Here is a 16260-nt window from a genome sequence, read left to right as displayed (position 1 = left end):
TCTATTACTGTTACTTGTTTATACCGTAAAAACCCATTTCTGTCCCGCTTTATCCAAAGATGCTGGCATCTCAACCTCAACCCCAATCCCACCACCTCTCCCCCACCTTCCACCTCCACCACTGCCGCCGTTTTCCACCACGTCCCGCCATTCTCCACATTCGTTCCAGACGCCTCCACCTCTCCCCCATCTCCTCCTCACTCCACCGTACACTCCCCGACCAAGACAACGACGGCGCATCAATTACTGAAAATAACATTCTCCGCACCCACAACTCCAGGTCCACCGCCCTCCTCCTCCGTCACCTCTCAGCCCAAGATCAAGAAGACCCACATGGACAAAATATACAAGGAAACCTACCATTGCTCAAACAAGATAGAGAAAAGTTGCTTGAAATTTCATTGCGAAGTAAAAGGACCCCTCAGTTTCCAGGATCCATTTACGTAGATTCTTCTTCGCCACTTGCGCAGAGTGCTTTCACCGGGGAAAATAGTAATCTTGATCAGGATGAAGATGATGTTGATGATGAAATGCTTGTGCAGGCGCTTGAGATAAGGAGGAAGGTGACTGCGGAGATTTTCAAGGAGGCTATGCGAAAGGGCAAGTTTGGGATCACTTATTGCGAGAATTTGGTTTCAAGAATACCGGAATTTATTGATTATGTGATGATTAAGGCTGTTGCCATGAAGAAACTTACTGAGTTCTCGCGATCCTCATATAATGTTCGTGCAAGAGTCTTTATTGATGAATCTGAAGTTGTGCCTCTCATAAGGTACATGGTCAGTGAGGCACTAATTTCCTGTCTAAATTATGTCAAAATGAGCCAAAAAGAAGAGAAAACAAAAGTTGCTTGTCTTTGCAACTTCTAATGGAAAGATGACATGCAGTTAATGTATGTTAATTTGGCAAAATGGTTAGCTTGCTATATGGTTTGCTGTTGATCATCTAGTTTCTTGAATGTGTAAATGCTTTATAAACCATGTTGTCTAATTTGACAGGAAGAATTAATGCAAATGCACTGTTTGATTTGAGCTTCAATTACTAAATTTCGTGTAGGTGGTTGAAACACAATTCACTTTCATACCCTCAAATTGGGAAGTTGATATGTGCATCAAGAGGAAACCTTTATTCAATAAGAGGGTTGGCAGAATGGTTGAAGTCTATCCATGTGAAAGGGAGGTTTATTGGAGTGGCGCTGACACGGGCTGGTGGAAATGTATTGGAACGCAGCTTACAGGAATTAGATGAGATTGTTGAATATTTGGAGAGCAATGGTGTAAGAAGGGATTGGATGGGCTATCTGGTAAGCAGATGTCCTGAGATATTATCTTTTAGCATGGAACAACTGAAGTCCCGCGCTGAATTCTATTTGAATATGGGTATGGATAAAAATGACTTTGGAACTATGCTTTTTGACTGTCCCAAGGTGCTTGGTTACCTCTCTATGGAGGAGATGAATCAAAAGGTACATAACGTCCTACTGTCGCGTTACTCCCATGGTGTAAGGAATATATAGGCACTGTTTACAGCATCAAATTACTGGCTATCTTTGAGTACTTATTACTGTGAGTCCGGGAAATTCCTAGCAGTGCCTTTTATCAACGTTGTGTCTGTTCAAAATGTAAGTTTGAGTGTGGTTCTGAATTGAGCCAGGTTAACATCCCAAGTTCAGATTCTCCATCCACAACCCTATGCTTGCTATCTTTTTAGTAAAACTCCCAGTATTTAGTAATGAAATGAATTAATCTCTTCTTTTATCCAGGTAGCCTATTTGAAAGATTTTGGCCTCAACAATGAAGATGTCGGAAGATTATTAGCATTTAAACCACAGTTGATGGCTTGTAGCATTGAAGATCGATGGAGGCCTCTTGTGAAGTATTTTTATTACCTTGGGATTTCCAGAGATGGCATGAGAAGAATCCTCACTATGAAGCCAATGGTTTTCTGTGTGGATTTGGAGAACACCATTGTGCCAAAGGTATGCCTTGTTGCTGTCACATTTTAGAGTTGATGAAGAAGAGGTAGGGCATTTTTACCTATTTGACTTGCTAAGCTCTAGAGCAATTGCTTGCGTGTTTCCTGTATTTTATTATGTTTATCTAATGACTTTTCATAAGCGTTAGCTACACATATAGTTGTTTTTGTTGGTGCTGCCCTCTAGTCTATGCGAGCACTTATGGAACATTTTGTTTTTATTTATAGGTTCAATTTTTACGAGATATAGGCGTTCAGGAAGATGCTATTGGCAGTGTGCTTGCCAGGTTTCCGGCATTGCTGACATACAGTCTGTACAAGAAGATACGCCCTGTGGTATATTCATGTGCCTTCTAAGTTTGGAATGCTTAACATGCATAAACTGATAAAAACTCACTAATGGACATTTTTACTTGCCTATACTAACTAATGTCATAATAATGCACTTCCTTGCTTTTGGATGTCTAATTGTTGAGCCTCAAACCTCACTTTTGGTTGTCCTTTTTCTGGCAGGTAATCTTCTTGTTGACAAAAGCTGGAGTTTCTCAACAGGACATCGGGAAGGTGATAGCCTTAGGGCCAGAGCTCTTAGGATGCAGCATAGCCAATAAACTAGATCGCAATGTGAAATATTTTTTATCACTTGGCATAACACTTCCGGTGTTGGGTAGGATGATTTCTGATTTCCCGATGCTGCTCCGGTATAATGTAGATGTCCTTCGTCCCAAGTATCGTTATTTGCGAAGAACAATGATACGACCTTTACAGGATCTTATTGAGTTTCCAAGGTACGCATCATTAACTTGGGCCTTAAAAATTAAGCTTCTCTCCTCGCTCTCATATTTATAGTCACCTCTAAGGCAAAATATGCAACTGTCAAATTCAAGCTTCTCTTCAAAATATGTTGCCGCCCTCAAGCTTAAGCCTCTCCGCACACCCTACTACATCTGACCACATTTATGATATGTTCCATTCTAACACTGATTTTTGGTTGTGAAACAGGTTTTTCAGCTATTCACTTGAAGAGCGAATAATCCCTAGGCACAAGATTATGGTGGAAAACCGGATAAACTTTAAGCTACGGTACATGTTGGCAAGCACAGATGAAGAATTTGACATGAGGGTTAAGGAAGCGGTGGAAAGACGAAGAAGGTTTGAATTTGGTGTCACATATGAACCACCATCAGATTCTCAGAATGATGATAGCACAAAAACGTCATCTTTTTCTCAAATGCCAGATATTGCAGTAGAGAGTACATAATTCAGAGCATTCGAAGAAGATTCTTGTTGTACATTGTTAGCCGTGGAACTCTAAGCAATTGACGGCATCTGGATTATAGAAACCTGAATATAAGCAGAACTTTGTCTTGTAAATGAAGAAAAAGATATATATATTTTCGAAGTCCCTTGAAAATACCTACATAAAGACTGGAATCAAAAAGCTCATAAAAAATGGACTTATCACTTGAAGAGTGCAACCAAAGAAACTCATAATCTTAACGGAAATATCTCGTAACATATCCTGCAGCAAGCAAAATGCAGCCACACAAGTTTGTTTGTGACAAAATAAGATGTCTGAAATGATCAAACAATTGAGGAACACGAAAACCCTCTCTAGATTTCATAATTTTTTGCTGCATGTTCAAGCACCACCAGCCAAATACAGGGAGAACACCATCTGCTGCGGTATAGTTTTGCATGCATAGAGTACCATCACTTATTAAACAAAGTTGAGCAGCAATCTTCATCTCAGGTGCAGCTCCAGCACTCGCATAGGCAGGGTGATTTCATAACCTTCCTTAGGCTCGACATGAACCCACTTGCGTCCAGTCAACTTGTGGCGCTCAAATTTGACACATCCTTCCTTCAGAGCATAAAGAGTGATCTTTCCCTATTCCAACATAATTTCCTGGATGAAAACGCGTACCCCTTTGACGAACAATGATATTTCCAGGTATCACTCTCTGCAGCATATGCCATATAGCACCACATAAAAGAAAGACGGAACAAATATGTTCATGTTTTGGGAAAAGGAGGCTCCATATAAAGGTTAAGATGCACAATTCAGTCACAAAAATCGGTTTAAATTTCATGAACTCACCTCCCCACCAAATTTTTTTACTCCAAGATTCTTGGGCAACGAGTCACGGCCATTTTTCGTGGATCCTGCCGTTTTCTTGGTGGCCCAGCGCCTGAAAACTAAGCTCAATCCCTCTCCGGATACATCTAAAGTGTTTAAATATAAACCCAGTCCTATCACAAAAATCCTGTAACATATCACAGTGATGGTAACATAGAAGTAAAATTCATACCAGTAGCAGAACCGTAAACAGATGGACTTGCAATCAGTTCCCTGATACTTAATCTTCTGTATACAGATGCAGCGGCATTCATCATCTTTAATTACTTATATATGCAAAAACTGACAGAAAATGCAAGCACAAAAATCAGGTCAATCGGGCAACCTACGGATGAAGGTGCTGAGTCATAAACTGTGTAGCGATCACAGAGAACCGCTGAAAAGGAAATGAGATGCAATATTTATAATAAACTCGAATGCAAGATAGCAACAACTTCCAAGCATCAATCATCGTGTCTTCCAAAAATTGCTTCAAACATTTCATCAAACACTTCACAAACCATGTACAGAAACACCAGAACTCACACAGGAAAATCTTTAGTAAGGTCGAGAGAACGATTGTGTGAGAGAAAGAGAGAGGACCTGTGATGCCACCCAGCTCCAAATAGTGAGGCAAGATACGCACATGCCTGACATTAATAGAGGGCGGACACTGGTCTCGTCTAACCCGGCCCAAATCTAATGAATTTCGGACGTCATTTTGGTGGTTTTAATAAGACTAGGGTGCCCAAATAAAACAACTTCAAATTTTGAGTTACGAATATATTTTTATTCTTAATTTACAAAAGATTGAGTACAATTAAACATTTGGTAACTCAATAACATTTTTGTGGTAATTTCAATAACTTGTAGTAATTATATTAAGTTCTACGTTGGTGTCCTCAGATGGTCACAATGACCAAACCAACTGATCCGGGACCATTTTTCATATCAGCATTTCAACTTACATAACAGGAATTTATTTGAACACAACATGGCAACTCGGTTTCCCTTAATTGCTTGCTGCAGCTCAGAGGAAAACCCGTGACTGCACCGCCAGAAAGGGAAGCAAGTGCAAGTTCGATTTTGGTTGCAACTATTTTATGATTTTCACTGCAACATTCAACAAAATAACAGTATGAAATGCCTGAATATGCATTACAACATCCAAGTACAAACAGGCCATCCCCAAATTTCGGCCATCAAAGTCTGTATTTCCATGACTTTTGTTGTATATCCATACATGAAGTTAATTAAATGAAATCTAGAAACCATAGACCTGTCGTATGAGATGTCACTGGCAAAATAACAATTTGGAATTGATGACACAAATCTTTAATCAATAGAATCTGGAAATCGACTTCATTTTCTGACCACGAAGCTATTACAGAGAACAAAGTAAAGATAATGGGGTGTCTTGCATTAAAGACCAAGGCGACATATTGGATTTCTTTTGATGAGACTAAGATCCACCTGCAAAGCCCGGAAATTAAATCATGCAACTGAACAAGGATGCGGGTCAGAGTATAAAATGTAATAGCAGGAGTTCATTATACCTTGTGGCCAAAAAGATCTCTGATGTTATCAATCCCATAAAGTATCATTGTGGGTCTGGTGAAGAAAGTCGAAGTAAGTAATAGAAAGAGGTCATATAAATGAAGAGAAACAAGTGTCATTATTCAAATGCTCATAATAGGAAGTGCACAAATGTTAGTCAGAGTGTAAATAATTGTGGTGAGAAAAGTTTTGTTTACCTTTCAAGTGAAAGCCCCCATGCAATCACCTGGACATCTTCAGGAAGCCCCATAGGAAGCAGCATCTCAGGTCTAAACATGCCTGAGTTTCCAATTTCCACCCATTTCTGCAAACCTTCATGATAACTGAGGAAAAACATTTCATCATGCTGTGAATTCCATGATAAGGCTTCAGCCTTACTAAGCTGCAATTTTTAATCATTACCTGAAGATCTCCATGCTCGGTTCAGTATAAGGATTGTATGCGGGCTTGAACTTGAGCTTCGACATTCCTGAAATCATGAGATAGAAGGACTATTGTCAGTATTTGTATCAGTAGTAAACCTACCTAATCTGCAGAAAACAAGGTAGGCACCATTGCCTTAGCTAAATCTTCACTTCTATGGATTAGTTGCGAGCAACAGAAAGTAATCAGTTGATACATTGAACCTCTTGAGCTAAGACCAGATTGAAACCAAGATATTTACCTAGACGAGAGAAGAAGTCGTGAAGAACTCCTATCAAGTGTCCAAGAGTAAGGCCACGATCACAAATTAACCCTACCAACCATAAGAAAGTCATTTTAGCAAAAGCAGAAGAAACAGAGAAGATCATATGTGTCAGCAGAAATTAGAATTTCTTTGTCTGCACCTATCACAACTACATCCAACACATCTTAAATTGGACATCAAAGAAAATGCAGCAGAAAACCAGATGCAAGGTTATCAATATGAGAACAAAATACAGGTCCAGTTTCAGTGAAGGAAACATGGAAGCTTTCACATGATATATCATCGACAAAAATAGCATTTCCAGCAAACTCTCAAGCACAACAATGATCATTATCTCAGCTGTCGATCTCAAAATAATAAAAAAAGATTATTATTTTATTATCAAAATAAAAAAAAAAGAGATTATTATTTATACTTTAGCTATCAGTCAAAACTGTTCACCGTCTATGGTGATACCCAAAGCAACAATATTTATGGAGATTATGTTTTCAGCCATCACCCCTTTCCTCCTTTTTTATATCTTGCGTTGCACAACATGATTAATAAAGTGTTCCTGATTGAAAATATGAAAACATTCATTTCCATGAGAGAGGCAAAAGTACCTTCTATCTGGTGAAACTCTGCAAGATGAGTACGATCCACAGCCTCATTTCTAAAAACACGGTCTATTGAATAGTATCTTTTTGGAGCAAAAGGCCCCTGGCAAAAAAATTGATTTCAATTGAAAAATCATGCAAGCAAAGTAACTTATAAACACAAGAATAGTGACAACCACAGCTGCAATCTCCACCATAGACATGCTATTAAGGAAACAAAGACTGCATATTAAAAAATAACTAAATAGATAAATAAACAAGCTGAAACCAGAATCGCATTCCCATGCATTGTGAGATGAACATTTGCACAACTAGCAGAAAGAAAACTAGGAAACCAGGTCAAGAAAAGCTAACCTGAGCAAGTGCATACAGCATTCTGGAGGAAACAGCAGTAGTATGAGTCCGCAGAAGATTCTTGTTAGCTTCCTCCCTCTTCCATTCGTACCCATACCTGGTCGGAATAGAAAATTTGTTATTTACCTTCAAGAACTGCGGCTACTGCACTAATTAAATATATGATATGCACACCTACCCCCGAGACCCATAACCTCCGGATTCATGAACTCGTTTAACCCGCTCAACATAATCTTCAGGCAGCCTTCTAGTGGTTGAAGGTTCTGTGAAATATCAACCACCATAAGAAAATTGATGCGGACTCAACTAAGAGAATACAGATTCAACATGAAATTTCCAACAAACCTTTCAAAAAGAAAGTATCATGTGAATCACGAGCAGGGTGTTGCTGTGGCTGGAAAAGCGCATCAAAATTCCAGAAGCTGCAATGTCAAGCAAAAAATGTCAAGAGTTAATGCATACCCAGCAGTAGGACCCAAAAGTACAGCAGCGAGAACAGTAGTGAAATAGGTCCTCGTGCTTTCCCTTTCAGTTGTTAACCTCGCATCTCAGGTTAATTGTTCATTCAAACAGGGAAAAAACATTTTTACTACCAAATACTGCACAAAAAGTACATAGAAAGGAGTGGAAGGCCCTTGGATCCTGGTTTCCGAGATGTTAAATGCTTGAATTTCAAACCCACAACTTTGTTGTTTCATTAGTTTCTTGAGGTCATCGTATTTTCTGTAATATAATTTCAATGTTAAGTGTCAAAAGATAAGCTAAATAACATTTTGAGGCCGTAGAGGCTATCACTATCTCAATCAAATCTGCACCTAATACTATCTCATCAATAACAGCTGATACACCTCTCCATATTCTCTTCTATCTCCTAATTATAATCTCCTGAAAAGACAGAGAAGTTAGGGATTATTAACGTTAGCTAACATTTTCACACTAGCATCAGAAGTACAAGACTGTGTACCTGCTTTCAACAAAGTTATTTGTTGGCATCTCTTCAAACCTGCATGCCATGAATGGAAAAGTCACAGTTATGAGAAGATAAAAGGATATTACATGAACAGCTTCACCCTAAATCACAACCTCCTTACCCCATTTGAAGAAATATCATCTGAATCTGGCGCCTAACCTGCAAGAAAATGAAATCAAACTGTATTTAGTAAAATACAACTAACATAAATTGAACATAAAAAGACAACCTTGTCATAAAAAATGATATTATCACACAACTGGCGCATATTAATATAATTTCCTCAATGATATCAGACGCAATCAGAGGGTAGGTAAGTAAGATGGCCTGCCAATAGGTGCCTTTTAGCTGTGTTACTTCCCCGTTGGCACTTTCTATGAAAAAATAATAAAACTTTACTAGACAGCTACATGATATATTGAATCCTTACTAAGTTAAATTCATGTGAGTATATCATTCAACATCTTATCATTTTAGCTTAAAAACATTTCTTTCCAAAAACATCATATTCCACAATGAAGCTAAAGACTTTTGTTTGAAGAGACACAAGGGCTCTAGAATAGTTTTGATTCAAAATATCAGTTATCAAGTAAAATCAAGAATCAACAGGTGGCTATATATGTATATGAAACAAAAGACAACTACAGCCATGCCTTGAGTAACGGATGGAGACAGCCACCTTCTGTTGGCTGGCCCTTTGCAAGGAAGTTATACTCTTTGAACTCAAGCTCCTTCCAATCCCCCCTTCAAAGAAAAACAGGAAAATAAGCATCAGCAAAAAATGATGCATGCTCTGCAATACAACTTAGATTTGACAGAGCTTCATTTCAACACCTAAAGACTCAAGAGCCGTCTCACTTTCAGAATAAAGTAATGGAAGAAATTGGGCCTTAGAAATGTGCTTCGAAAACATCACACAGCATTTATAAAGGCAACAGGGCAAGTTGGGTTGAGCTTCACCAAACCCAATACCCTTCCAACCCAATGTCTTAGAAAAATCAAAGAGGCCAAGATGTTCTAAGACCTCTATCTAACCATCAACGAATCATGTCAAAGATCATGTAATTTATGTTAATTTTATGAAAACAATGATTCCACATATTCAGGAGTGCAACAACAAAAGCTTTGTTTTTCTACCAAGATGGTAATAAAGTTAGAACTTAGCATGAACCATAGTAGAGTACCACAGATTGAAATGTCCCATGTCTTGAAAAACCCAAAGAAGAAAGCCAAGTGGATTGATTACCTTTGAAGATTCTCACGAGTTAAATCAGTAGCGACCTTTTTCCTTTTGGGAGCATACTTAGGACCTTTCTTTACGGAATAGCCTTTCCATATCCTTGTATTAGAACCAAAAAGGATACAAATCATAGAGAAGATAAATTAGCTCACATTTGGAAAGTGTGGCAGTTGAAGGAAGATGAGAATTGTAATATATACTAATCAAAGGGAAAAATTATGAGTGAGGAATGAAAAACTAAGCGCAGATAATTACTGGGAACTAATAAGCTTTCTTCGTTTCAGAGCATCAATGTCCTCGGAGCTGACAACCTGTAATATCACAGTCACATCAGTTATAAATCATATGAATGTCATTAATATGGGCACCAACTCTGCCTGAGATTATATATATCTCATGGATCACAACTCACAAAGCCATTAATGATAGAATGAACAAGAAGAAGCTCTTTTACATCAAGTAACTGCAAGCATGGGCAGAATTATTATACATAAAGAAGCCTCATAAAAAAATCTCAACAGTATATCCCTCTGAATGGTCCTATTTCTAGTATGTATACCTCTATTCTGTTGATATATTTCTGCAAAAGAATAAATGAAAAAGAGGAACAAATGAGTTACAACATTGCATCATCTTCCTATGAAAAATTAGTGGAACAAAGCAGCATCCTGTGTTAAATTAGAAATTATAAGAAAAGAAGCATCATATATAATGTAGACTGTTTGACATCATAGCAGACTACAAGAAATATGTTTTACTTTCAATGAATACAGATATCTGCCAATTTATAACCACAAATCAACACTAAAGGAATTTAATCTGCAGTGTTAAATACAACAGAATCTGACAAAAAATTAGAGTACACTGCACTTGATGTTCTCATCCAGACTAACATAGTCATGCATAAATACACATAAGTTTTGTGCACATAAGACCGTAGAAAGATCCATAAGTAAAAGTGAAAGAGAGGAAAAAAAAAAGACTAAGCATTCAAAAATTATTACACACCTCACCATTTTGAATCTGTATGAGCAGATATCTCACTTTGTCATCAACATGTTGGACCTATACCAAACACCAAGAGTGGGAATAATTAAGTGGTACGGATTAGAAAAGATCTTCAGTCGACCACACTGCTGATCTATTGAACAGAATGTAAACCCTCTAATAAGTATGTTCGGATCACAATGATAATATAACAAGATAAGAAACCATATATTTGGAGGCAGCCATGTGATACATATATACATTGTGGTAGAAGAAATGATGACTTTCTTTTTCTCTGCCAAAAGCAGTCTACTCAAGTATCTAAAAAGCTAAGTTCATGTTGCTATTACCTTCCTTGATACTTGTGACTTTCCCATTTCTATCCACTTGTTTTTTATGGCTTGTGTGCTGCCTATTTTGTAAATTGAGGACTTCAACTTCTCCTGTGTCCAGAAAATCAAATTAACCAGCATGTCTTCCAAGTATGAAAGAGCAAACAAATAGTGAATAACACACAGACAAGATTCAGCATGGAAAAAGTAGGTCAGAGTCCGAAATTAACTCCAAGAAAACTCAAACAAGAAATCATAGTTGCTTACCTCAAGATCATCTGGCAATCGTGATGTAAAAACTCTCTGTAAATACATCACTCGGTCAGACACCCCATTTATTAAGGAAACAAATAACTTATAGCCCTAAATTAATCATTCAAATACCTGCAACTCTTCTCGCGTGATACCCTCTGGTGGCACAGCTGAAAAAAGTTGTACCTCAGGAGATCCATATTTAGCATACAAGTCCCCCTCTGAGGTGAGCACCCACCTTTCCTTCTTGATATCCTGCACAATTTTCAGTTAAACCGAAACTTCATCAGCACAACCACATTGATTCAACATCAAACTTGATACAAATTATACACTAACCTAATCTCCTAAACTCGATTGGAATCCGTGTTATTAAACAGAAATTGGGCCTTACATTAGGTTGACTAAATCTCTATTAAAAATTGAAATATCAACATATTTATTTTCCTCAATTTTCTAGGCCGATAAAATAACATGTCTCTTCAATTAACTTCCTACAATACTTCAAAAGTTCATAGCCACTGTTAAATGCTGCACAAGCCTGACCATCCGTCCAACTGCCCAAATTTATACACCAAAAAGATGAAAAATTGCTGTACAGAATAATGCTGGAGCATCGAGGAGACAGGAAGACCTGAGCGTCGACAAGACGGAAACCGTTGAGGCTCTTGATGATATTGACGATCTCATCATGGTTGATTCCTTTCTCCTCTGCGAATTTCCCAGAATCTGATATCTCCTCGTTCTTTTCTAGATATCCTAACACGGCTTCTTCCGCCATTGACTCTAGACAAATTGGGGGTGTCGGAATAGCAGACAGCAGCCGACGGCTGAAGGGTGAGTAGCACTTGCGCCGCCGCAATACCAAGGATAGGCGAAACCAGACTGCGAGAGTAGGGAATTAAAACATACACCCCAGCACTACTTCCTTAATTACTAACACGAGCAGAAGTCGCTAACTATGCATCACGATTTTGGTTCATGAATAACTTGTCCACTTTTCTTCATCTTCCTTTTTGTTTACATAATTGACTAATAAATTGTGGCACATTCTACGCGTACATAATTTTTTAAAATTATTTGAACTAAAAAATTTATATAAATTGTGTTATTCAATTTCTTTAAATTGTAAAATATCTTAATATATATAAAATAATAAATTAATGTAAATATTTGCGTTACGAAAATTATTGATAAAAGAAGTTATAGCATAACTTTGAACTGATCTCAAAATACATGGGGGAAAAAAGAACTATTGATGGGTAATTATGCAAGTTCATAACACCAAAAGACTTGTTTCCAATAATATATAGTATAGATTATAGATATGTTTACTGGCGAAACTAGAAATTTGACTTAGTCCAATCAAAATTTAATAATTAGCAATATAACTAATGCTCATAACTATTACTTTTACGACAAAGGATGAGTTGAAATATATGAATCTTCATATTCAAAAAATATTGAAAAATCACTTCATCATTAATATCAATAAATATTTCTAAATTAATATAACAAATTACAAGTCTCATCATCTATTTTATTTCGCAATTCAATTTTAATATTTTTAATTATTGAAAAGTTTTAGGTTTATGGGTCAATAGCCCAAGGTCCAAAGTCAAGCCCTGTCAAGTTGATGGACTAACAATTATTTAAAAAGATGATGGGCTAATAGCTGCTGGGGCGTGGCTGCGCGCCTGGATAGATTAATGGTACTTGCATAAGGGAAGTGTTGCTTGAGTTGTGTTTTCAAGTTTTGCTAGCCATCACTTGGACAAGCAGCTACTGTCACGGTAGTACGCATATAAGGAGAGCAGAATCTAATAGTGGAATACAAGACTGAATTAAGTGGTCAATATGAGCTTCATCGTCAAGCCATGCCAGCAAAGAGCACATAATTACAGCTTCGACTGGTTAATTCAGCATGTAAAGCATAGTCAGCCAGCTTTTGAGCAAAAAGCTTTCTTTAGCTGCCCGCAAATAGCAATGGTGTCTTCTTAAGCAAAATTTCAGTTGCACTGCATGTTAAGAATGCAGCAACTATGAATATTCATCTTCTAGCCTTCTCATCCTATATTGTTGTGAAAAAGCTAAAGAATCAAGAAATTGAATGCAAAAGGTGCTTGAGAGGAAAGGATTCCTTTATCTCACTGTTCCAAAGTATAGAGATCCAAGTCCATATTCTGCAGATGCGAAGAATGCCTGCTACTCAACGATATAGGCTTTCAGATCGGAGATTCTCAGCAATCTCAGTTTCCCACCTGTCACCATTTTCTAGTAGCTTTTCCTTGTCATACAGAAGTTCCTACAGCATACAGAATTATGTAATTAATTGTTTTCCTTTCTTGTATACCGTAGATAGTTAGGCGAAATGCAGATATAAGACGCTAACCTCATGAGTTTCAGTGGCAAATTCAAAATTTGGCCCTTCAACAATGGCATCAACCGGGCATGCTTCTTGGCAAAAACCACAATAAATGCACTTGGTCATGTCTATATCATACCTGCAGATCTTAAGATGTAAGTAGCATACATAGGTAGCAGCAAGATGGAGAGAGCGAACTACATTTACCTGGTTGTCCGTCTGCTCCCATCTTCTCGCTCCTCAGCTTCAATGGTAATTGCTTGAGCAGGACAAATCTGTGAGGAACCATCAAGATAAAGTAATGCTCATTGGGGGAGACACATATATCAAACTGAAAGAATGGCTAAACAGCTCAAGGAGTATCATGGAATGTTTAAGGCACAAGCGTGATGAGTGAGAGCAGTAAAAAGGTTGGATGGACAAAAGAAATCAGAGAAGTCCATCAAAGCCACGACATGGTGATCAAGAGCTGTACATACTGTCATCTAGAGTTTATGAAAAATTGAACCTACACATTTGGTACAATTTGTAACAAGTTGAGCAAAAACAGTGTGCTACAATCTAGTCCTTACAGCTTCACACAGTTTACAAGCAATGCAGCGTTCCTCCCCAGTTGGATAACGTCGGAGTGCATGTTCTCCACGGAAGCGTGGACTCAGAGGACCCTTCTCAAAAGGATAGTTAATCTGCATCAACAATTAAATTCTCAGATAATTATCCATCCAACAGCTGGAGAAAGACCAAGGGTTAGCCCAGTTCCCCAACAAGTGACACTGTTTAGTGTTTACTTTCAATATCCAACAGCTTCAAATGTCCCAACCTCCACAATCTACGCAGTTGCAAAAGATAATAATAGTAGTAACAAATAACCCCTGCAGAAAAAATAGCTCCCAGGGACAAGTAAAAAATAAAAAGGTATAAGAGAGAAACACATACAGTAACTTTTGGGTCAAAGAAGTATTTGAGCGTCAGCATCATGCCACGAACCATTTCAGTGAGAAATAAAGTATTTACGCTCCGCTCAAAAACTACAGGTAGGTTGCTAGATCAGAGTCTAATAATCCAAATTGAAGAAAAAGCAGAAAATTTAAATACAATGAGAAAACATAGATCTCAAACTGGTTTACCAGAACTCCAATCTTTTGATATCTCCTTTGCTAGCTGCTGTCTTTCTTGGTCATCTACAGTAACGAAGACAAAAGCTTAGATGCACATGGAGAAAGCTAACCCGTTATTCTCATTGCACATCTAAATAGTTACTAGTAGAATATTATACATCTTATAATAAAAGTTGGAGGGGATAAAACAGCATATCAATTAATGGTGCACCAATACTTGTATTAAGAACCCTAATAAAGAGGCTACCATTGTCAAGAGAAAATTTAGAAAATCCCTTGATAGTTCCATAAGACCGAGCAGTATCTATCTGGAGGACAGCATGATAAGTAAGACATACAAGGGATGCTCAAAGTTCTAACACGAGCGTTCCCCTCCCCAAACCTTAGTTTTATTTTTGTTCCTTTATTTCTTTTTAGGGGCTTGGCCAGTTTGCAAAAGCTGTATTTTTTTGTCCATGTGCTGGTACAGTTCAAGCAAGAAAAAAATTCCCTGTACATCAACTAAAATTTCAAAATAGATGAAAGACTACCAAAACTTTCAGTTTCATAAGAAATAATACAAAGGAATTACAAAATATTATTCGGCTCAAACCTAGTCAACAAGCTTATATATCTGCAGAAGCTACCCCAGTATTAGCTCACCATTTTCCCTAGAACATTTTTGTTGTACGATGACTAGAATTATGCTCACCAATAATTTAGTGAAGCACAAAGGAGTTACTTCCTTGCATTAGAAATCAGAGTAACATGATTACGTCTTATTTCAAGTCAAACGTTTCATTCATCGAAAGCATGGGAAAGGTACAAAAAAGTCTATCCTGAGTGAAGGATAAAGAGGAAACCAAATTCCGGCACCGTGTTCAAACCTTTGTCAGTAGAGAATGATTGTTTTGTGGCAAATGTGCGTTCGGTGTTTATCGTCGCAACACGGGCAGGGCCTTGCAGGGCTGGAATTGCCAAAGCCTATATTTTCCAACAACAATTCCATCAAACAAATTTTAAAATTAAGAAAAGGTAAAGATTCATATGAGATATATCCACCAAAGCATGCATATAACGTTAGGAAAAAGTCGAAAAATGTGTTAAAATGCCACATTAAATCTCTCCAGCTTCTTTTGAGCAAATCAGTGATCAATAATCTGTAAAATGAGACATGCCTATAGAAATTCCTGATCCGGTAAATTGCCTAAACTTAATCAACCGATTTACTACATTTATCCTAACAAATCGTAACACAGACAACTCGTCGGCTTCTCTATGCAGTTGCTCATTCCAACAAAAATTGCTGATCATTGGTTTTCCCCATCCAATAACGCCATAATGATTCAGAAACTAATACGAAGTTACAATGATGAAGGCCACAGATTTTGGAGGGACATGGATATGAGAAAATCCAGCGATAAGGCTTACGAGCTGACGAACCCGAAGAGCATAGACGGATTTGCGGGCAATCAGGGAAGCCATCTCCGAGTTGCAGATGCAATGAGCGTCCACTATCCCAACTCGCGATCGGAAATGAAACAAAATTGGCGTTCGTCTGTAACTAACCGTGAAAGGCTGTATGTGATTACACACTCGTGTGGTTTCTTCATTGCTTTAAAATTTTGTTTATGTAGTGGTTGTCGATATATATAGTTACTCTATGCATATAATAAATAATTATTTATAATTTAAAATATATTATAAATAAAAAATATATAAATTAATA

The 16260-nt window shown here is 37.6% G+C and overlaps 4 protein-coding genes across 5 annotated transcripts; 1 reads left to right on the top strand and 3 right to left on the bottom strand.

The window, feature by feature from the left end:
• The first annotated feature begins 8 nt into the window (after positions 1 to 8).
• EMB2219 (Mitochondrial transcription termination factor family protein) lies at positions 9 to 3376 on the top strand. 2 transcript variants are annotated; one of them, XM_011090095.3, is made up of 6 exons: positions 9 to 772; positions 1057 to 1303; positions 1763 to 1978; positions 2203 to 2310; positions 2488 to 2762; positions 2977 to 3376. In XM_011090095.3, exons 1-6 carry the CDS (start codon positions 60 to 62, stop codon positions 3233 to 3235), a joined length of 1818 nt encoding a protein of 605 aa, XP_011088397.1. In that variant the 5' UTR covers positions 9 to 59; the 3' UTR covers positions 3236 to 3376. The 2 variants fall into 2 exon arrangements, with proteins under 2 accessions (XP_011088397.1, XP_011088396.1); XM_011090094.3 differs by having other exon boundaries at positions 16 to 772; positions 1057 to 1465.
• Positions 3377 to 3439: 63 nt separating this feature from the next.
• Positions 3440 to 5088, bottom strand: LOC105169639 (uncharacterized). The gene is given in 6 exon segments (XM_020695989.2): positions 3440 to 3760; positions 3763 to 3854; positions 3856 to 3938; positions 4076 to 4200; positions 4287 to 4396; positions 4697 to 5088. Coding segments are annotated over 5 exon segments (675 nt in total). The 5' UTR covers positions 4372 to 4396; positions 4697 to 5088; the 3' UTR covers positions 3440 to 3470.
• A 126-nt stretch (positions 5089 to 5214) lies between these two features.
• LOC105169637 (phenylalanyl-tRNA synthetase, putative / phenylalanine-tRNA ligase) lies at positions 5215 to 12004 on the bottom strand. Its single transcript, XM_011090093.3, has 19 exons — positions 11704 to 12004; positions 11202 to 11324; positions 11085 to 11120; positions 10836 to 10928; positions 10507 to 10563; positions 9754 to 9809; positions 9505 to 9597; positions 8912 to 9002; positions 8380 to 8417; positions 8253 to 8291; positions 7634 to 7710; positions 7467 to 7551; positions 7289 to 7385; positions 6941 to 7037; positions 6315 to 6386; positions 6053 to 6119; positions 5848 to 5973; positions 5650 to 5704; positions 5215 to 5566 (listed from the first exon to the last, which is right to left on the bottom strand). Exons 1-19 carry the CDS (start codon positions 11848 to 11850, stop codon positions 5516 to 5518), a joined length of 1500 nt encoding a protein of 499 aa, XP_011088395.2. The 5' UTR covers positions 11851 to 12004; the 3' UTR covers positions 5215 to 5515.
• Positions 12005 to 12810: 806 nt separating this feature from the next.
• LOC105169636 (NADH dehydrogenase [ubiquinone] iron-sulfur protein 8, mitochondrial) lies at positions 12811 to 16129 on the bottom strand. The gene is made up of 8 exons (XM_020696356.2): positions 15963 to 16129; positions 15419 to 15515; positions 14562 to 14615; positions 14371 to 14462; positions 14007 to 14120; positions 13642 to 13709; positions 13462 to 13573; positions 12811 to 13374 (listed from the first exon to the last, which is right to left on the bottom strand). The coding sequence occupies exons 1-8, from the start codon at positions 16014 to 16016 to the stop codon at positions 13279 to 13281; spliced, it is 687 nt and encodes a 228-aa protein (XP_020552015.1). The 5' UTR covers positions 16017 to 16129; the 3' UTR covers positions 12811 to 13278.
• Between the last annotated feature and the right edge of the window lie 131 nt (positions 16130 to 16260).

The sequence above is a fragment of the Sesamum indicum genome, linkage group LG8 (genome assembly GCF_026168435.1).
Source record: "Sesamum indicum cultivar Baizhima isolate 11 linkage group LG8, ASM2616843v1, whole genome shotgun sequence".
In the NCBI taxonomy this organism is placed as follows: domain Eukaryota; kingdom Viridiplantae; phylum Streptophyta; class Magnoliopsida; order Lamiales; family Pedaliaceae; genus Sesamum; species Sesamum indicum.
Note: the sequence above shows the minus strand (reverse complement) of the source record. Positions and strands in the feature narration are given on the sequence as shown.

Bases quoted from the DNA above. Each gene is read 5' to 3' on its own strand.
- EMB2219 (XM_011090094.3), top strand. From the start codon at position 60: ATGCTGGCATCTCAACCTCAACCCCAATCCCACCACCTCTCCCCCACC. The intron at 773-1,056 runs GTACATGGTCAG...AATTTCGTGTAG, and splicing joins GAAGTTGTGCCTCTCATAAG to GTGGTTGAAACACAATTCAC. The intron at 2,311-2,487 runs GTATATTCATGT...TTTTTCTGGCAG, and splicing joins ACAAGAAGATACGCCCTGTG to GTAATCTTCTTGTTGACAAA.
- LOC105169637 (XM_011090093.3), bottom strand. From the start codon at position 11,850: ATGGCGGAAGAAGCCGTGTTAGGATATCTAGAAAAGAACGAGGAGATA. The intron at 8,418-8,911 runs GCATGGCTGTAG...ATTTTCTTGCAG, and splicing joins GTCTCCATCCGTTACTCAAG to GTTAGGCGCCAGATTCAGAT. The intron at 5,974-6,052 runs GTAATGATTAAA...GTTTTTCCTCAG, and splicing joins CCGAGCATGGAGATCTTCAG to TTATCATGAAGGTTTGCAGA.
- LOC105169636 (XM_020696356.2), bottom strand. From the start codon at position 16,016: ATGGCTTCCCTGATTGCCCGCAAATCCGTCTATGCTCTTCGGGTTCGT. The intron at 14,121-14,370 runs GTATGTGTTTCT...TTGTTGATGCAG, and splicing joins TCTTTGACCCAAAAGTTACT to ATTAACTATCCTTTTGAGAA. The intron at 13,375-13,461 runs GTTAGCGTCTTA...TGTATGCTGTAG, and splicing joins TTGCCACTGAAACTCATGAG to GAACTTCTGTATGACAAGGA.